We start from the raw sequence: 20768 nt of genomic DNA on the forward strand, positions 1-20768 counted from the left end.
AGCTTGCTCTCAGTGTAGATTCAAATACTAATACTGCCATGTTCAGTCTCTTCACATGCATTCATTTACACACAGACACATAAATACCCCAAACCCATAAGATTCTGAACTTTTATTTTCTGGCATGAAAAGTACAAATAATCCAACGATTCCATGTAAAAGTCTGTTACAGCGTCAGGCCTGTAATCCCATAATAAATAGTCTAAACTCAACGCAAAGTGTTTTTTTTTTTCTTTTTACAGTTTTTTTTTTGATCCTCCAACATTTACTCTGTCATGATTTGAAACCATCCGAATAAATAACAGGATGAAGTGAGGAGGAGTGGGCAGAGCCCCCTCCTGCCTGCCAGCCCCCTCCAAGGATGTGGAAGACCGAGGGCCCCCTCCCCTCCCCTCTAGGGAGCCCCAGCCATTCTGGGAGAAGGAGGGGGTCTGGTCATGGGAGCCTGGCTGAGTTTAGTTTAGTTTTAGAAAAAAATATCCCAAGCTGTGTGGGTGGGGAAGGGATGGGGAGAGCCAGGCTGGGGGGAGGGGGCTCTGCCTGGGGAGTGGGAGTTTGGGGGAGGGGGGAGCGGGGAGGGGGCACCTCTCTCTCCTGCTCAGCAGAGCCCGGCCCTCAGGGCCCCCACTGTTCCCCCCCCCCCAAGCCCCCAGCCCGCCCTTATTGCTCCGAGAAGCCTCAGGACACGCTGTACACACGTGTGCACATACGTGCTCACACGTGTCAAGGGCAGAGGGGGAAAGGCCCCAAGAAACAGGGGGAGAGAGGAGGGAAGAGCAAAGGGCCAAAGGGGGGGACTCCTGGGGCTGGGGCTGGGCCTGGGGGGGTAGGGGGGGGCCTCTCCTATCCCTCCTTCCCTCAGGGTCCACCCTGTTCTGGGTCTGGGGAGAAGGAGGGTGGGGTTAGAAAATTCACAAGAATAAATAGATCCGTGTAGATAAACAACAAGCTTAAGTCTTCACCAGCTAATAGAATGAGGACTGAAAAAAGTACCCAACAAGACAAGAGCAAAATCATAGAGCACATCGAAAAACCCCACCGAACAACCGCCCGGATCCTGCCGCCCGCCCGCCGCCCGCCCGGGCTGGCCTGGGCACTGGGCCCCGCCAGCCGCTCTCTCCAGTGACTCAGAATAATTCTCGTCCAACGACACTTTTGTTCCCTTGGATAAATAAATTAGGCATAAACCACTTCTCAGCAAATTAAAAAAATCTGTCCTTTAACTTGCGGATAGGATGAAGGAACAGAAATATACACAAATGTCCTCACGCGGCCGGAATAATAATAAATAGTTAAGTTAACAATAAGTTAAAACTACAAGAAGCTAAATTCTGCAAAAAGGTGTAGTAAGAGTTATTGGTGCCAGTTTCTCTCTCTCATTTTTATAGGTTTTTTGTTTGTTGTTGTTCACTTTTTTTTTTGTTTTTTTTTTTTTTTGTTTTATTGTTTTTTGTTGTTTTTTTTTTTTTGTTGTTTTTTTTTCTCGCAGCAGAAGCTCCACAGACACCTACGAACACGGGGGGAGCACAGGACGGAGGGAGCGCAGGGAGGGGGTCCAGGCCCCAAACTAACGCCTAACGGGAAACAAGGAAGAAGCTGACTTGGGTGAATGGTGTCTCACTGAACTGAGGCTGAGCTGGGCTGCCCCAGCTGGGGAGAGCGGAGCCCGCGGACCAAGGGGGCCAGGGCCAGGCCACGGTCTTCGCTTTTATTGAAACGAAAAAACAGAAACTATAAATGCACATTCCAGACGGGATGGAAGGGGAGAGGGGGAGAAGGTGGGATGGAGGGGATCGGGGAATGGGGATCGCTGAGGGGTGGGATGGGCCAGGGTCAGGGCCTGGGCCTGGGGGCTGCCTCAGTTCCCCTGAACCAAGGAGAGGTTTGGGAGGGACCTAGGTGAGAGTGTGTCAGGGGGGTAGAAGAGGTCAGGTGTGTCTACTTCCCTCTTTGTATTGTTCCCAGAAGGTGGGTTTGGATGGGAGGGTGGGGCCGGCTCAGGCCCCCACAGCACCAGGGCCAGGGCTTGTCCACTAGGGGATGGGGAGGGGTGTTGGCTGCCCGAGGTCTGGGGAACAGTCTCACCGCCTGCCTCCCTAAGAGAGGCAGGTCTCCTGTGGCCCAGCCCCACAATGCGGGGAATAGGGATGGAAGAGTGGTGTCTAGGAGACCAGGACTGTGTAGCTGAGGGGAGTGGCCGGCACTGACCCTATGCCTTTGGGACCACAGGGTTTGGGGGATGAGCTCCCTCCCATCCTGACTCCCACTGGTTAAGGGGAGGTTCAACGTTCTTCCCAAACAGTATGGTCGCTGCTCCCACAGCCCTGACCCTGACTAGGGCTGAGATCCGGCTCTGCGCCCCTCTTGGCACTGGCCCCGGCCCCACTGGTTCTAGGGAAAGAGGGGTAGTGGCAGAGGAAGAACAAGGAGCCCCTACCTCCCACACGCCCGCTCTCTCGGGCTCCCCCAGAACGAGCCCAAGCACCGGGTCCCGGCCTGAAGTTACCGGGGCCTGGCTTGGGCCCCCGAACCAGGACGAGCTGGGAGGCTGCCCAGCTCCTGCGCTCCGACCTCAGGCCAGGGGAGCCCCAACGCTGACACAAGGGGAGGAGGAGATGGCTGGGGCTGGGGAGCGTGGACCTTTGGCCCCTCGGGGCCATGCCCAGGGAGGCTGAGTGTCCCTCTGGTCCCTGGTCTGGCCCCAAGGTTAGTTCTGAGCTAGTATGTTAAGTCCTTCCATTATGGGGCTCCCTTGAAGGGAACCTTGAGGCAGTTTCTAGAAAGGGAGGTGACCAGAGAGGGAGTGTCTGTGTGGTCATGTGTGTGTCTGCGTGTAGCGTGTGGTGGAGGTGGAGAAGTGTCTCTAACAGTGTGTGTGTGTGTGTGTGTGTGTGGGTGACTGATGGCCCCTTGAGTGTGTATAATATAACTGATCCTGTGTGCATGTGTGTGTGTGTGTGTGTGTGTCTCCTGTATGACACTCCCAGGGTGCCCTTGGAGAGCCCCTCCCCTCCCCCTCCAGGCCCCAACCTCAGCCCCATCAGCCTCACCTGCCAAAAAGCCTCTCTTTTTTTTTTTTGTCTTTTTGTCTTTTTTTTTTTTTGTCAAGTTCAAGAATCCCCAGTAAAAATTCTCCACAAGGTCTTTTTCCCTTTTTACAAAAATAGAGTTTTCTTTTTTTTTCCCCTTTTTTTCCATTGTGTTTCTGTTTTCAGCTTCTCCCCCCCACCCTCCTCCCACCATCTCCTGGGGCCAGGCCCCCTTCTCAAGGTCTCTTTTTTTGGGGATTTTTAAACCTGTTCCTTTGCCTCCCTCACCCCTCCTGGTCCTGGGGCCTGGAAGGGCAGGGGTCCCGGGCAGAATCTGCCCAGGATGATGGGGGGCCCTGAACCCCCACTTCCTCTGACTCCCCAGCCTCGGCTAAACCACCAGGTTTTTGCGTCTTCGGTTTTTGTTTTGCCAAAATAAAAGAGAAAAAAAAACTTTCAGAATGACTGAAACCAAGAGCTCAGTGCTCAGGAAGATCGAGAGAGAGTGAGCGAGTGAGCCAGTATCTGGGGGGAGGGCGAGAAAAAAGGGGGGGTTCAGGAGGGGCCCATCCCCACCCCCAGCCCCTCTCTAAGGCCAGCACCTTCCCCGCTCCAAACCTAATCCCGCTCCCTAGTCCCCGGGAGGTTATGGGGCAGAGAGGGGAGGGGGCCATTCTTTCCACCCTCCGGTTTGCAGGCCAGAGAGGGAGGTTCTGGCGCCCCCCAGCCCCCGCCCCGCCCCTAGCAGCAGTGGCTGCAGCGTGTCCTCCTGTCTGTCAGTCGACATCTGTCACGCTGCAAGGGAGGGGGGGAGGGGAGCAGAGGAGCAGGGGGGGCCAGGTGGGGGAGCGAGGGAGGGGCAAGGGGAGGGATGCTCCCGCAGGAACACACTGGTGGGGCCAGGGCTAACACTGGTGGGTCCAAGGGCTGCTGCTGGGGTGGGCTAAGGGGCGGGAAGGGGGAGTCGGGAGGGCGACCTAAGTTTGGGCGGCTGCTTCCTTCCCCGTGGGGGGTGGGGGCGGGTCTGTTCAGACGCCCACCCGTCCATCTGTGAGTCTGGTCGGCCCCCGCCCCCCACCTCCCCCGCCTGGCCCGGCTCCGATTCTCGGCCCTGCCCCCCACCGGCACCCCGGCCCGCCCGCCCCGCCCAGCCCGCCTGGCCCACCGGCCCACCCACCGGCGCTCACGCCTTGTGCTGCTTGCTGGTCTTGAAGGACACCTGCAGGATGCGGTCGCCCAGGCGGTAGCCGTTGAGGCTGGCGATGGCCATGGCCGCCTCGTCGTAGTTGGTCATGGTCACGAAGCCGAAGCCTTTGCACTTATTGGTGGTGAAGTCGCGGATGACCTTGACGTTGGTCACGGCCCCGAAGGGCCCGAACAGCTGCCACAGCACGCTCTCGTCCGCCTCCGGGGACAGGTTGTAGACGAAGATGCACCAGCCCGCGCCCGACGCGCCCCCGGACAGGCTCACCCCCGCCAGGCTGCTCATGCCGTCGATGGTGATGGGCGAAAACCTGGCGATGAGCGACAGGGGACTACTCTGGGTGTAACGCGGGTGTCCGGCCGGGGGGGCCGGGAGCCAGCCCGACCACGAGGTGGGGGGCGGGGAGGGGGCGGGGCTCGGGGGGGGGCTGGGAACCAGAAGGCGCTGGGGGGGGGGGGGGGGGGGGGGGGGGGGGGGGGGGGGGGGGGGGGGGGGGGGGGGGGGGGGGGGGGGGGGGGGGGGGGGGGGGGGGGGGGGGGGGGGGGGGGGGGGGGGGGGGGGGGGGGGGGGGGGGGGGGGGGGGGGGGGGGGGGGGGGGGGGGGGGGGGCGGGGGGGGGGGGGGGGGGGGGGGGGGGGGGGGGGGGGGGGGGGGGGGGGGGGGGGGGGGGGGGGGGGGGGGGGGGGGGCAGGGACAGGGGGCACCCGATCCAGATGGGAGAAAGAAGTGCCGGGGAACGGGGAGGGACCAGATAAGGCAAGATAGGAAAAGGGGCCTGGGGGCTGTAGGGGAGGGGGAGGGAGGGGGGGCTCGGAATCCAGGAGAAAGCTGGGAGGACAGGCACAAGGAGCCCTGACACCCAGGAGGGGGGAGCTTGCTGCATGGAGGTGAGGGAAACGGAAAGAGATGGGGGTCCCCAGGTTGGGGGAGGGGAGGGATCGGAAAGAGATGGGGGTCCCCAGGTTGGGGGAGGGGAGGGACCGGAAGGTAGGGGCCCTGGGGGAGCCAGTTACCTCTTTACGCCATAGGCCATGTTTAGCAAATTGTCCAGCCTGTGGGAGGGAGGGAGCAAGGTCAGTGGCCGAATCCGGGGGACGGGGAGGTAAAGCACATCCCGGGTGGGGGACGCAGACGGAAGGCGTATGGGGCCGTCTGAGGGAGGAAGGCCCCAGGACTCGCGGACCAACACGGCCGGCTCAGAGGGCTGTCCTCAGCCTCCCCCAAGCCGGGGCACCGCCTGGCACGGAAGCTCACGTGGCCCGGCCTGAGTCTGGGCGCCCTTGTGTCCGGCATGGGGACGGCCGCCCCTCCCTGCCTGGCCTCCTTCCTCACTGAGAAGCCAGCCTGGGCCGGGCGGAGATCATGCCCGGGGAGGGCAGGGGGCACGGCCTGGGGCTGCTGGCCCGAGGAGGCGCCGGGTTCTTGCACCGGGGTAGGCTTGTATGATGGGGAGGGGGGTGAGAAAGGGGTGGGGGCCTGGCCCCAGGAATCTCACCTGAACCTCTGTGTCTGGTGGTGCAGGGGTCCCGCATACCGCCGTGCGGAGGACTGGTAAAGGTGTGTGAGCAGGGCCTGGCCCGTCTTCTGGCTGGGGTTGTTGGCGAACTTGACAGTGATGGGCTCACTGGCGCCTAGCGGCTTCTGCCCATTCAGGCCCTTGATGGCCTCTTCTGCCTCAATCCTCTTGTCAAACCGGATGAAGCCCACGCCCCTAGACACACCTGTGCAGGAGGGGGAGTGGGTGAGGAGCCCTGTGGGGGGGGCGGGGCTCTGACAGCCCCCTACCCTGTGATGTGCCAAAGAGGGAGGGAGAGACAAGGGGGGGGACTCTGATGCCCTTAAACCCCAGGACACAGGTGGGTTCTGGTGAGGAAGAAAAGGGGAAACTGTCAAAAAAGTAAAGAATTTAAATAAATAGCTCACATTTCTACAGGGCTTTGAGGTCTGCAAAGCACTTTACCCACAACTCTGTGAGATTTCTGACTGAATCCAGAGTCCTTTGCACAAAGCCATATTAAATCTCAAAAAAGAACCCCGCTTGGGAATACACAGAGAACCACTTGAGATCTTTTAAACACATGTACAGAAGTTGAAAGCAAGGTTAGGTAACAGAGAATGAGTTTCAAAGAGTGGCAGGTCCTATAAAAATAGTCTTAGGAAATCAATGATAAAAAGTTTTTCTTTTTTAAAATAAATTTTATTGATATTTTTACATTTCCTACATTTCCCAGTTGATCTCTTCTCTCCTGCCCCCCTCCACCTCCCAGAGAGCCAGCCTTTATAAAAAAAAAAAAAAAAAAAAAAAAAAAGAATACAAAAGATGGGGGAAGAGAGCAGTTCAGCAAAACTAATCAATACATCCGGGAAAAGTCTGACATTATATACAGTGGCCACACCCATATCCCCCTCCCCCCCACTGCATAATGAACAGAGGGGAGATGGTTTTTATATCTCTTCTTTTGAGCCAAACCTGGTCATTAAAATTTCATAATATTCAGGGTTAGTTGTTCTGTTGTTTTCTCCATTTACACTGCTGTGGTCATTGCGTGTAACTTTTTTTCCCTGTTTCTGCTTACTTTGTTTTGCATCCATCCATTAAGTCTGCCCCTGCTTTTCTGTATCCATCTTTTTCTCACAGCACAGAAATATTCCTTTACATCCACATCCCACATTCACTCCCCCAATCCATGGACATCTACTCAATTTCCAGTTCTTTAAGAGTGCAGAAATTAGTGACACTTTTTGTGTGTCACTCAATCCAACCACAAAACATTTCCAAAGCACCTACTGTGTGCTCCATGCATTGTGTTAGGTGCTAAGGATGCAAGGACAAAAGTCAAATAGTCCCTGCTCTCCAAAGCCTTAAGCAGGAAAAACATGAAAAGAAAGTAGATGCCCATTGACTGGGAGGGGACTAAACAAATTCCGTTGTGTGGACATAATGAGATGTTACTGAACTGTAAGAAATTACGGATATGATGAATAGGGAGAAATATGGGAAGACAAATGAGATGATGCAAAGGGATGTGAGCAGGAAAGAGAAGCAAACCTGGAGAAAGCAGAGCTAAATGAGGAAAACAGTGGACACAAAGACCATAATAACAACATGGACAGAAAGAACAACCACCACAACAACAAAATCCACAAAATTCAATTCTGTGAAATTATAGCTGACCAAGCTTGGCCCCAGAGAAGAATACACCTACCCCACAAGGGTGGAACAACTGCAGGAGACGGCCTAAGTCGACGTGTTGATTAGTTTTGTTCAATTGTGTCCCCCCACACACACCCCGCTTTAGTTTTGATTATTATTATTATTTTCTTATAAGATATTGTAAGGGATGGCTCTCTGGGAGAGAGATGGAAGAAGACTGATAGCATTAGAAATGCAGGTGATGCAAAAACAAAATATAGTAGTAAAAATTTCCATTAAAAATGACGTTTCTTTCCCCATTGTCTACTCTAATTCCTTTGGGGGAAAAAAATCACAATTTTCAGAGTTTGAAAACACAGCATTGATTTTTTGAAGACAGCTGCTATATGAGGCTTTAAAAGCCAGGTTGAAGGGAAAAGAAAAATCAAAGATGGGGGCCCTTTTTTCACAATGAGGGAGACACTAAGAAGGGGCAACAGATAAACTGAAAAGCTATTTAATTCTTATTTTGTTTCCTTCCTTTCTCCAATTAAAAGAATTGAGAGGCTAGACTAAATCCGGACAGAGAGAACCATGGTAAGGTAAGCCCATAGCCATCCTCAGCTGAGCTCTAGTCATTAATGTATGATATTAAGTAGCATTTATAGAATTCTTGAAGGTTTGATAAGTGTTTTACATATATTATCTCATTTGACCCTCACTATCATCATCCTCATTCTCATCATTATTGTTATCGCTATTGCTATTATTATCCCCATTTTACACGTGAGGAAACTGAAGCTGAGAAATGTAATGGCTGATAAATGCCTGAGACAGGATTGGAATTCTGATCTTCCTGACTCCAACTTTCACTCCACTGCACTACCCTGGCTCATGTGCTATTTAATGGACTTAAAGGAATCAGTGCAGAACACAACAAATATGGAAATATGTTTAAAAGGATTGCCATGTTTAACCTATATCAGATTGCTTGGCTCTCCGGGAGAGGAAAAGTAAGGGAGGAAAGGAGAAAACTTTGGAATATTAATTCCTACAAAAATGAATGTTGAAAACTATCTTTATAAGTATTTGAAAAAAAATACTATTGAGAAAAAAAGATCAGAAAATCAAGGTACCAAAGGAACTGAAAAGTCTGAATGATGAGTATCTGTTAGGGATCTCTGAAAAGTCATGCAGAATTTGCAGGAAGTCTGCCCTTCAAGGAGACTAAAGACAGTAAGAAAGATTCTATATAAAGCAAGATATTAATGAAATTTGTTTTTATGGTAGCAAAGAACTGGAAACAAAGTGATACCCATCAGCTGGGAAAGAACTAAACATATAGTGATTAGATGTAATGAAATATTGTTGCCACACAAGAAAGGAACAACAGGGAAGAATTCAGAGAAGCCTGGGAAGACATCTAACAAGTCAGCAGAACCAAGAAAACAACATACAAAATGACTATAACAATGTAAATGGAAAGAACAACAACAACAACAAAAATCGTTCAAGTTCTTTCATTAAAATGAACAAGGTTGATCCCAGAAAGGAGCAGAGAAAATAAAACTCCTTTTTTTTTTTTTTTTTTTTTTTGCCAAGGTAGAGAACTACCTTAGAATGGAATATTGCATATACTGTCAGACTACACTGGTGTTTCTGACCTGCCTTCCCCCTACTCATCTTTTTAATTCTTTGTTAAGAGAGATGGGTTCCTGGGGAGGAGCAGGAGGAAAAACTTATTTGAAAATGAAGGTAATGTAAAACCAGAAGATATAACAATTAAGTATTTAAAAAAAAAAACAAAAAAACAATGAAGAGTAGGAAATATATTGGACTAAAGAGAGGCAAATGTCCTGATTTTCAACAAGGCAAGAAGTGAAGAGTTTTCGGACTCAAGATCTATCTAAGCTTAACATTGATTCCTGACAGTATTCTGGAATGATTACAGAGGAGGTTTGTGAGTACTTACAATGGAAAGTTGCAGTCACTAAAAGCCAAGAATGGGTTCTCGAAGGGCAGTCTAAAAGCTTTTCTTTTTTTGACAGTGTTATTTGAATGATTAAAATGGAGAGTGACATCGACATCTCTACCTCAATGTCCCACAGGCATCTCAAACTCAACATGTCTAAACTGTCCTATTTTCCCTTAAGCCCCTCCACCTAAAATCTCCCCTCCAAAAAAAAGGGCATTACTATGCTTCATTTCATAAATGTCACTCACAATCATTTTTACTCGGGCTTCACATAGCCAATTAATTGCTAAATCTTGTGTCAACCTTCTTAGCATTTCTCACTTCTATCCTTCTCTTTACTTATATGGCTGCCATGATATTTCAGGACCTCATTACTTCTCACCTAGACTAGTGCAATTATTTACTGAATGTAAGGTCTCTTTACATTCAATCTCCTCTCTCCAATCCTCACAAATCTGACAAACTGATCTTTTGAAGTTTTGGATCACCCCTAATTCCCTTGCTCAAAAAAACCTCAGGGGCTCCCTGTTCCTGTAGAATAAAATATACATTCCTCTCTTTGGTATCTAAAGCCCTTTACAATCTGGTTCCAGACCAGCTTTTCTTAGGTTGATTACATATCACTGCCCATTACACACAGTGACTGTAGCTCCCACTTCAAAGCCTCGATATACTAGCTGTTTCTAATATTATCATTTCCCTTTTCCTCTCCAATTCTTGGAACCCCTTGTCTCTCTTTGGGTCTCAGCTCTCTATGAATTTTTCTGGGAGGCCTTTCTCAATTTCCCCAGGTATTCCTTCATCCCTAAATCACATTTCTTTTGCATTTATCTTCTCTCCTTATATCTGTGTGTATCACCACAATATAATCTAAGCTCCTTCAGAGAGAATCTGTTTTACTTTTGCACTTACTGCACTGATGCAACAGTGAATACTTAAATGCTGGTTGGTTGACTGATTGATGTATATAAGTCTATCTAGATTTCTGCAAGCTTTTAGCAATCTCTCTCATGAAAATCCTTTAGGACACGATGTAGCGATAAAGGCTAGATAAAGTGGTTTCTGAAATTATCGAATGACTGGGCTCAAAAAGTGATGACTGATGCACTGAGGTCCATCTAGAGAGAGATCTATGGTGGAGGGCCCCAGGGACCTGGCCTGGGCTTTGGATTCTTAAATATTTTTATCAAAGACTGGGCTCTTGAAAGCATAGATGGCATACTTATCAACGTTCAGGCAACAATGCTGAAATCAGTCAAAACCATTTATATACAACGGGACAGAAAGTCTATAGTCACTTTTTGTGCCTCAAAACCAGCCCCTCCTGGGACCTTCGCACTTCTGTGGCTCCACCTTCAAGACATAAATCCTGACTCATATGTGATATTTCAGCCTCTATCCATCTTCATTTCTAATCAGTTGACAAAATCCTACAATCCCTCTTCCTTCTATTTTCTTTTATTGTTTTCATTAGAACCACTTAGGACCCTACACTGACTTCTTCCCTAAAGTTTCTCCCCAATGGAGCCTATCTTTCAGAATATTATAAGAGAAAACTATTCTGTACATGTGATCCTGCTACTCAAAAAGCTCGTGGTCTTTCACTGGCCATCAAGTAAAAGCATCATCTCTCAGGACGAAATTCAAGAACTTTACAATCTAGCTCTGAATAGCCTCTTCCAGCCTTAACTCACAGTCAGCGAGTAAGTCAATAAACAGTTATTAAGTCCCTACTGTATGCCAGGCATTATTTTAACATTTTCAATATTCTAGAATCCCAAAACATCTTGGCTAGAATGATGGGCTAAAGCCCAAAAGATCTGACATTGCTTGTATGATTCTGGACAAGTAATTTTCCATCTCTGGGAAGCTTCTTCATCTGAAAAATGGGGGAATTGTGCTGGATGGCCTCTGAGATATTTTCCTTCTCTGAATATATGCTCCTAAGAGGAAATTTGGTAGGAACAAAGGACTTAAGTTCTACTCTTGGTACACACAAGTCACAATTACAGAGGAGGACAGGTATGACTGTATGTGGATCTTTGCATTTGAATGTAGTATTATAAAGCTCACTATTAGTTAAAATCTAACATGGAGATAACAAAAAAATCTCATGTGCTGTAGTAGGGACAGTGGAGACTGAGGCTAGAATATTGCTGATGGAATCAGGAAGACCTGGGTCTGTCACTCCCTAGCAGTGTGAGCCTGGGCTCATATAACTTCCATGAGTCTGTTTTTTCATCTATAAAATGGGGATAATAATAGCACCTGTCTCGGGGGGGACTAGTGGTGAGAGTCAAATGAGATAATGTGTATCAAATGCCCTAGAAACGGGAGTTGTTATCATTTCATTGTCCAGAGTACTACTAGGTTCTCTCTCAGATCGGGACAGGCTGTATCTGGAGAGCTATCTCCAGTCCTGGGTACCACAAATTAGGAAGAGACCAACAGGCTGGAATATGTACTAGTAAGGGGACCAAGAGAATGGTTCACTTAGGACATGTGAACGTCCTGTTCTTTACATTAATTGAAAGAACTGTGCATAGTTAATACAGAGAAGAGAAGGGGGTGAGGGAATAGAACTGTTTTTCAAGTATTTGAAGGGTATGGAAAAAGAAATAGATTCAGTCTACTTAATCCCCAAGAAAAGGACTAGGAAAACTCTGGGTAGAGGGTGCAGAAAGACCCTTAAGTGTGTGGAAAGAATTTCCTAATAATTAGAACAGTCCTGGAGTGAAGATTTTCGGGTAGATGAATAACAGGTCAGGGAAATTCCTATTTGGACACAGGTTATATTAAATGATCTCTGAGATTCTCTTCTAACTGTGATTTCTGTGACTCTGTGGTGAAGGAGATAATTTGAGGCTTCTATCCACCCCCTCCCCCACTGCCCTATGCCCAATGGCATATGTGTAGGGGAAGAGAGACCGGAGACAGTGAATCCCCCCTCCCACCCACCCCCGAAGTGCCTGGGGTACCAGATCAGTGACTCTGATCAATACCTCAATCGATGCCCTGCAAAGTGCAGCTCATCGACCAATTCTGCCCTGAGCAGGAGACAGGGGGGGCCTTTGCTGTGGCATGTGGCCTGAGTGTCTGGAGCTGGGGACCAGACCCCCTTCACTCCGACACCCCCTGAGCCTGGGACCACCCCTCAGAGTGGCTTCCTTCTCCAGCCCTCCTGCCCCTGCCCCTGCCCCCTTTGCCGTGGGCCTCCTCAACAGGCTGGCCTGCAGGAGTCAGCGCCAGATGGGGGGAGGGTCCAGAGTTAGGTGGGCGGATACCTTGGGCCAGTCCAGACCTCAGTTTCCCCTGGGCCTAATCTCTGCTCTGGGGGGCTCTGATCGGCTCCCCGCCCCCATGGGTTCTTCCCCCTCCCCCCCTCGGGCCGAGTGAGGCGGGGTGGGCCGTGCTGACCTGTGACCTGATCTACGAGGATTCGGGAGGTGATGATGCGCCCGTACTGGGAGAAGAGCTGCTCCATTTCCTTCTGGCTCATGGTCTTGGGGAGGCCACTCACATACAGGTTGGCATCTCTGATGGAGGCTGAGCTGGGCCGGGCGTAGGACACCTGGGGGCATTAGGGACCCATGCGGGATCCAGGGCCAGCGGGAGTGAGGGGTAACCCCTGGCTTAGCAGTCTTTTGCCCACCCCGCCCCGCCCTTCCCTTCCCGTTCTGCGGACAGGAAACTGAAGACTAGTCTGGGCAGCGAGGGGCCTCCCTATAGTCACACAGCAGGTCAGAAGCGGGCCGGGCCCCGAGGCGAGCCCCGCGGCTGCCGGCCCCTGTTTGCTAAGAGCCTCCCTGTTCCCACGGGCAGATGCCAGTCACTGACACAGGAAGTTGGGGGACAGCACTTTTGGGGGGCCGGGGAAGGTGCGGGTCACAGCACTACTACGTTTCCTGGGAAACTCCGATCAGACTTTTCTCCTCCACCTCCGGGGGTGGGGGAGCAAGGGAGCCTCGATTCTGAGGAGACACCCTCCCCCATGGTGCGGAGAAGCATCTGGAGCCTCTCTCCCCCACCCAGATCTCCAGGGGAGGGACCCCTTTCCCCCTAGTCAGAGAGAGACAGTCACACAGACAGGAGCAGGAGAAAGACAGACGGGGACAGAGGGGGAAGAGTTAGGAAGGAGAGAGACAAAGATATGCAAATGAGAGAGAGAGAAAGAGAGTGAGCGAGAGTTAGGGAGAGAGGGAGGGAGGGGGACGGAGAGGGAGGAGAGAGAAGGGAGAGGGAGGGAGGGAGACAGACAAAGACAGACGGACTGGGACAGGAGACAGAGACATATTGTCGATGAAACAGAAACAGACCTGAAGAGAGATGGAAGGGTGGAGGGAAAGCCCTGGGTGGGGGGTCTTGACCCAGGGTTTGACCCTGCTCTCTTCTGAATCAACAGAAGCCCAGGTGTCCAGAAGCGGGGCCTCCCACTCCACACAGTTCCTTCCCTTCTCTGATACAACTGTGGCCCTCCCCCCTCCGCGCCCCCAGCCCCGACCCCGCCAAGCACACACCCTGGCTCACTTGATCGATCACACATACACTCACTCACTCACACTCACACAGAAGCAAAAACTCACACGGACACAGACAAAGGGGGAGGGGCGGGGCCTGTGGTCACTAATCCCCCTTCCCCCCACCATGCCCTAATTAGGCAGCTCAGGCACCAGATGGGCCCCTCCCTCCATTTCCATGACAAAACCATGGAAAGTGCCAAGCCTGTCCCCTCCCCCATCCCTGACCCCGGGTCAGCCTTCTGTCCGCCCTGCCTGGGGCGCAGGGGGCTGACCCCGTTTCGGGGAGCAGGCCGAACACAGGGGACTGACCTTGATGGTCTTGGTCTGCAGCTTGAGGCCATTGAGGGTGTTGATGGCTTTGTCCGCATCATTGGGGTCCACATAATTCACGAAGCCATAGCCCAAGCTTTGCCCTGGGGAGGGGGAGATCCGGCAAGGGATGGGGGTATTAGAGGGGGACAATTAGCCTTAAGGCCGAAGTCTTCGCAGTCGGGAACAAAATCCCCTAACATTAGCTATCATGTATTTATATGGGGTTTTAAGGTTCACAGAGTACTTATAACATCTCATTTGCTAGATCCTGCAATCTGAAACAGATTATCCCCAAATCCCAAACTCAGATCTCTCAAAATCTGAGCCTCTAAGCTCTCAAATCCTCAGCCTAGCAGGGCAGTGACACCGGGCCGGGATTCCAAAGCATCCCACTTTCTGGCCTGTGCTCAATCCCACTACCCCTTTTTCTACCTTGGACACCCACGACCCCTCTAGCTCCCTGACCCCTCCCCCTTTCCTGGATCAGCATCTGTAACTTCATACCCCCCATGACCTTGTCCCTCAACCCCGGGACCATCTGTGAGCTCCTTCTTCACTCCCTCCCTAGGACCACCTGTGATTTCCCCCCTCCCCACGGCCTCCCACTAGGACTTTGTCTTACAGAGCCTAACTCCCGGCCCCCTTTCCCCTTTTCTTCCCTTCTCCAGGCCGATGTTGTCCCGGGGGCCCTCCCGACACCGGGGCCCTCACCTGTGATCTTGTCTCGGACCAGCTTGCACGACTCGATCTCCCCAATGCTGCCAAAGAGGCTTTTGAACTCCTCCTGCGTCATGTTCTGGGGCAGGTAGTTGACAATGAGGTTGGTCTTGCTGTCGTCGGTGGCTCCGTTGGTGCTGACGAGCGGCCCATTGGGCAGGGCTGTAGGGGGGGGGCCGCCGGACACCTGAGTCTCCATGGTGCTAATTATCTGCTGGAGACAAAAGGAGCCATGCTGGGTGAGGGACCGTGGGAAGGGCAGGCTCAGAGATCGGGGACCCAGACTTAAGACCACCTGGAGTTGTAGAGGGGGAGACCAGAGGAGAGAGCATGGGGCCTTGGGGGAAGTCAGTCTGGCCTGCAGGGCCCCAAAGCCTCCCCACAAGTCCAGGGTGTGAGACAGTCATGGGGGAGGCCCCCGTCTGCACACTCAGAGCCCCTCAGCACCCCACATCCTGCCTTCCCCACACCCAGAGAGGACGTTTGCGGGGTCCTCCCTAGAAGGATGCTCTGGCCTGAGACTTTCTCCCGCCATGCATTTCACCCCAACCCTGAGATTTAGCAGTTTCAGTTTCATCCAGGACTGAGCTGGCTAAGCCTCTAATGGGGATCGGATCAAGCCAGGATCCATCCCCTCCCTGCCCCGCCTGCTCCAGTCCAGCCTGGCATATGGCCCCTGTCGGGGGTGGGGGCGGGGGAGGGAGATTTCCATTGCTTGGGAGAACAGCCATATCCTGACCAGAGACAAACTCGGAAATAGTAAAAGACACAGAAAAACAAACACAGAGGCAGAGACATGGAGATGTACAACAGGGATGCCCAGAGAGCCAGAGACATGCACGGCCAGGGAAATGTGTGGGGAAATACCCAGACACGCTGAAACAGAGGCGAGAAACCGTGAGGATGTCCACAGACACACAGAGATCATTTCAGAGAAAAGAGAATTAGGCATTCTCGAGAAAAACAAAAACAAAAAGGCCCCAAGCTTTCACATACTTTCTGTCTCATGTCTGTTCTCTGTCTTTGGACTGCAGAGGGAAGGCCTAGGCTGGTTGCCATGGAAATTCTTCCCTGGACTCAGCTGAAGCGCCCCACAACCCCAGTCCCAGCTCAGCTGACTATGTCCCCCTCCCCAGCAAGTCAGAAACCATCTCCCAATATTGTAGGCACTTCTCCTCCCCCCCTCCTCCTCTAGGTTTGAAGTCAAAGAGCCTAGATTTGAATCTGGACTTTGTCACTTACTATATATGTGTGACTTTAGGCAAATTACTTCTCCACTCTGGGCCAAATCAGTTTGCTGCTCTGCAAGATGAGAGGATTGGACCAGATAACTGATAAGGTCTTCCAGCTCTTAAATTCCACAATCTAAATCATGATGTCTTTCCTATACAGAGAAGTCCCCCAAACAGATGCCCCCCCACGGAGTGAAATCAGTCCTGCTGGAGAGATTGCTCCAGACAGAAAGCACCTCCTTTAAGGAAGTAACATTTGGGAAGTACCATTTCAGCAACAAACACACCTGAGACATAGGAAGTTGCGATTCCCTAGCACAGAGAGACAGACACAGGGAGACAAATACAGAGACATAGACACATACAAATACCACCCCCCTCCCAACCCTTCCTCCTCCCAACAATGGGGCATTGAGTGGTGGCGTCAGCGGCACGAGGGCTGCCTGCCACCACCGGGCCTAAGGCTCTGGCATTCCCATTCCCGCACCCCCACCCCTTTATGCCTAGAGAAAAGGGGATCCTGGAGTTCTGGACTGGAGAATCAAGAAGCCTGGGTTACGGTTATGGTGTAAGGGTTTCTCTCCCTGACTACCTCTTCCTTCTTCACAGTTCTGCCTCAATTTACTCTCAGAGTAGTCCTCTCTATGGTGTTTTATATCTTCCTTTCTTGCCTCCATCCCCACCACCTAAAGGATCCTCGTTTCTTAGGAAGGGCTGTGAATTTGATAGACTGAGTCTCCTCAAGGTTTCTTTTTCTTCAAGGGTCTGCCCCACCCATCTCACCTAACCTCTCAATAAATTGTGTTGGGGTTAAAGGGAGTTTCAGGGGTTACCTCCAACAATTCCAGATGCCTCCCAGTGTAGGATCTCTGATCATTTGTGCGTCCCTTTCTATATGACATTTTGCCTTGGTTTTTACTCAAGAAGGGAAGCAAAAAACCATAAAATTTGACTCTGGGAATAGAGGCTTGGCTCTAGGGAGAGGGTTTTCTCTGCACTCTCACTGATTTGTCTCTTTCATCACTAAAGAGAAGATGGGATGGGAAAGGAGCTTAGAAATACATTGTCTCCCAATTTCTAGGAATATATGAACCCTGGGCCTCTGGAGAGACAGGAGAATTGCGGTTAAACCCAATCCTGGCCCCAGGATGAGAAGTCAGGATGGGACTTCACAGGCAAAAGATCCTGGTAGGGAGACAAGGGGAGCCAGAAAGAGACAGGGAGAGGAGCAGTGTATACAGGCTAGAAGATAGGGGAGAGAGGTGCCTTGAGAGGTTAGAGGTAGATAAGGGAGAGAGAGGCAGAAGAGCAGATAAACAGACAGTTAGAGAGGAGAGAAGGCAGGACAGAGCAGGGACAGGGATGGGAAAACAGAGGTGGTAAGGGGGAGGATGAGAAGCAGGGAGCTGAGACAGACAGGGAAAGGACAAGAACAGAGCAGGAGAGGGAAAAGGCACCTTGGCTGGGACGGAGACACTGGAGTAATGGACCCGAGAGCAGAGACTGGGCAGAGACATAGGGGCAGAGACAAAGCAAGGGGCAGGGATCAGGCAGGTACAAAGAGAGAGGGAAGGCTAGGGCTGGAGAACTAGGGGCAGAGCAAACTGGGGGAGAGGGTGGGAGATAGGGAGGGGGTGGAAAGCAGAGTCAAAGACCGAGAAGAAAAAGCGAGGCAAGGATAGACACAGGTCCAGAAATAGGTACTTAGAGAGAGCCAGCAAGAGAAGACACAGAAAACAAAGGAAGTCCAGGTGCGGAAGGGAGGCCGAGAGAAAGAAGGCTGCGGGCAGGAAATCACTTGCGGGATGGGACTGCCTGCTGGGCGCTGGCTGTAGCTGCCTGGAACCCCAACGGGCCCGGGGCGGGGCCGGTGTGGGCGGGGCGTGGAGGGGCGGGGCCGACGTGGGAGGGGCCCGGAGCCCGGGAACTGGCCAGCTCCCTGGTTGCTGAAACCCTTCAGGCCCAGCCCGGCGGGGCTAGGCACGGTGGGGTGGGGTCTGGTTGGGTGGGGTCTGGCGGGCGGGGCGGGGCCGGAGCACAGCTACGCGAGCGCTTTCTGCAGCCCCCGCGCCCGCTCCTCCACAGCGCGGCCGGCTCAAGGTCACCCCCAGGCAGAGCCCGAACCCCTTCGCCCTAGGGCTCCCAGCTCAGCCTGAGGCCACTCCCCCTGCCGGTCACTGGTCTCGCTGGGTCCTAGGGATGGCGATTGAAGGAGGGGGTGCAGAAAGAAGGGTGTCCTTCAGACACGCCCTGGGCTGGGGGCGGAGGCTGGATGGCAGGTGGATGTGGGGATAGAATAGAGCGCCCCAAAACCGACTTTTTCTCTGAAAGAACCTGAACTGAGACTGGGTGTGTGGGGAGGGGGAGGATCTAGGGTCTGCAGAACTGGGGTCTTCTGAAGAGTTTGGGGGCCGAGAGGCCCCCAAAACCTATATTGGTGGTCGGGAACTCTTGGAAGTCTCCAAGATCTTGGGGGTCATTGATGCGTGGTACCTCGAACGGGGAGGCTTGGTACCGGAGGTGGGGGCTCAGGGTCTTGGAGGGGCGTGGGGTTGGGTTGGTGCCTACCCCTGCCGCAGCCCTCCCTCCCCTCCTCTATTGCTGCATCGATGACCCTCACCCCCCATCCTCCACCCCCACTCTCGGTTCGTAGCCACCCCTGGAAAGAGGATGGGAGCCCCCATCCCTATGAACTCCCAGCTCCTCTTTCCTTCTTCCCACTCCCCCCCTCCTTCATTTCCCCCTCCCCCTCCCCCCGCCCAAACCCGAGGCGGCTGCGAAGGCGTCCGCGCAAGACGGCGGCGGCGGTGGCGAGAAGAGCCGAGAAACAAAGAGATGTCTCGGGCCGGGCCCGCGGCATTCCAGCAGGGCGGGCACAGCGCCCCCAGCCCCCCCCCCGCCTGGCCCCCGTCCCTCCTGCCGCAAGGTCGACCGGGCGGAGGACAAACGCCGCCCCCCCCAGCCCCCGCCCGGCCCGAGACCCCAGAATCTCGATGTAACGACAGTCCTTGGACACACCCGCCTCCCCCCCCAGACAGCAATAGCGCCCCCGCTCAGTAGCCCATTCCCTGAGTCTGCCACCGCCGCTCCCCGGGGCCCTGCGCAGCGCAACGCAGCCCCACCCGGCCCTGTTCCCCCATTCAGGCCCCATCTCTCCATCTCCTATCTCCCCGGGTTCCATCCCCCAAGGAAGCAGGTTCCCCATTGGATCTAGGCCCACATCATCTCTTTTCCGTTTGCACCCCCTTTCAACCAAACCCATAACGCCGAAGCTGGAGCTTGGATCCAACCTATTATTTCCCTCCCCCCATCTCTGAGGCCCCATCCTCTTCTCATTTTAGTCAACCTCCTCCTTTACCAGGACTTTCGACCCATCCCTATAGAGCATCCCCCCAATATCCTTCCCAAGATGATTTCTCCCCTAACCTGCGCTAGGAGTCGGGCCCAGCCCTGTCCGTGTCCCCCCCCCCCCCAATCTTCCAGGCAAGTCCCCACCCTCGGTTCCAATCTCCCCCCCCCCCCCCCCGTCGTTTTCCCCTCCCTTCATCCTTCTAACGCTCGGGCTCATTCTTACCCTCCCCCCACCAGGCCCATGAGGCTCCTGAGTCCGCAGCGTTTCAGCATCCTCAGGCAGGAGGAGGAGGGGGAGGGGACCCAGCTTGGCCTCACAGGATGGGGGTGGGGGGGTGAGGTGGACGCCCAGCAAATCGACCCATTCTTCACTTCCCTCCTCCAAATGCCCTATCATCCTCCAAATTCTCCCCCCTCCCCCCCTCCCGTCCCTTCGCGAACCGCTCGGCGGACAGAGGATACCTACAGTGACCATTCTTCTGGGTCCGGCGGGCGCGGTTTTGGTTAGAGGCGGCTCTGGGGGGCCCGAATTCGGGCGTCCGTCAGCCCAGAGGCCCCGGCACCATGCGAGGCCCCGCGGCCTGAGCTTCACCGCTCGTTAACTCCGGAGGCGGCCGCTCCCTCGAAGAGGGAAACAGGGGGATAATCAGGAGGACCGAGGATAGCGGCGGCAGCAGCGATCCAGGAGGCCCAACCCTGATGGGGAGGCGGCGGCCGCGGAGGAGGGAGAGGCGAGAGCGTGAAGATGGAGTTGGGGGGGCGGCGGCGTCGGGGGGGGCGGGGGAGCTGGTGACGCCCCCGGCTCTGCCCAGCTAGCTCTGGGATGCTAGGGGCGGGGGGGCCCAGGGGAGGGGGAGCTGCGGTTCCCAAAATAAATAGCGATGCTCCTCCCTAGCCGCAGCTGTAGCCGCCGCCCAGCCCCGGCCCCGGCCCTGCTTGTCCCCGCTCCCCGCCCGCCCGCCCGCCCCGGCCCCAGCCCCGGCCCGCGCTGTGAGCTGCGCGCTGTGTGTCGCGGCGCCGCCGCCCCCGGCCCTTTATACCACCAGCTGCCGCCGCCGGAGCAGCTCATTGGCTGTTCTGTGCAAGGGTTCCCCCCGCCTCCTCACCCCGCTACCCTGCTCCCCCTCCCGGCCCCCAGTCGGCTCGGCAGGTGGAGGCAGAGACGCGCCGTCCGGGCCCCCCGCAGTCCCGCTACTTCCCAAGGCTGACTTAAAGCCTTTCTCTTGAATTTTAGTCTCTCTCTTCCCTGATACTACCCCATTCATTCTTTTCCCCTTATCCTCATCCACTCTTTGT

At 53.6% G+C, this 20768-nt stretch overlaps 1 protein-coding gene across 8 annotated transcripts in view; it reads right to left on the reverse strand.

The window, feature by feature from the left end:
- The window catches only part of ELAVL3 (ELAV like RNA binding protein 3), a 24328-nt gene extending 3912 nt beyond the window's left edge, over positions 1-20416 (reverse strand). For 3 of the 8 annotated variants that reach the window (XR_004231172.1, XR_004231171.1, XM_031947586.1), the window contains exons 1-7: positions 19939-20416; positions 14884-15103; positions 14170-14273; positions 12758-12911; positions 5728-5953; positions 5246-5284; positions 4207-4564 (exon numbers count right to left, since the gene is read on the reverse strand). Coding sequence is in view for 6 of the 8 variants with exons in the window: in XM_031947586.1 (XP_031803446.1) it covers positions 4213-4564; positions 5246-5284; positions 5728-5953; positions 12758-12911; positions 14170-14273; positions 14884-15103; positions 19939-19947 (1104 nt within the window). In the remaining 2 variants the exon portion in view is untranslated. Of the gene's footprint in view, positions 1-1422; positions 4565-5245; positions 5285-5727; positions 5954-12757; positions 12912-14169; positions 14274-14883; positions 15104-16131; positions 16192-19938 lie in introns of those variants that run through there. The other 5 variants (XM_031947590.1, XM_031947589.1, XM_031947587.1 and 2 more) reach the window with 5 other exon arrangements.
- Positions 20417-20768: the final 352 nt, after the last annotated feature.

The sequence above is a fragment of the Sarcophilus harrisii genome, chromosome 1 (assembly GCF_902635505.1).
Source record: "Sarcophilus harrisii chromosome 1, mSarHar1.11, whole genome shotgun sequence".
NCBI classification, from domain to species: Eukaryota; Metazoa; Chordata; class Mammalia; order Dasyuromorphia; family Dasyuridae; genus Sarcophilus; species Sarcophilus harrisii.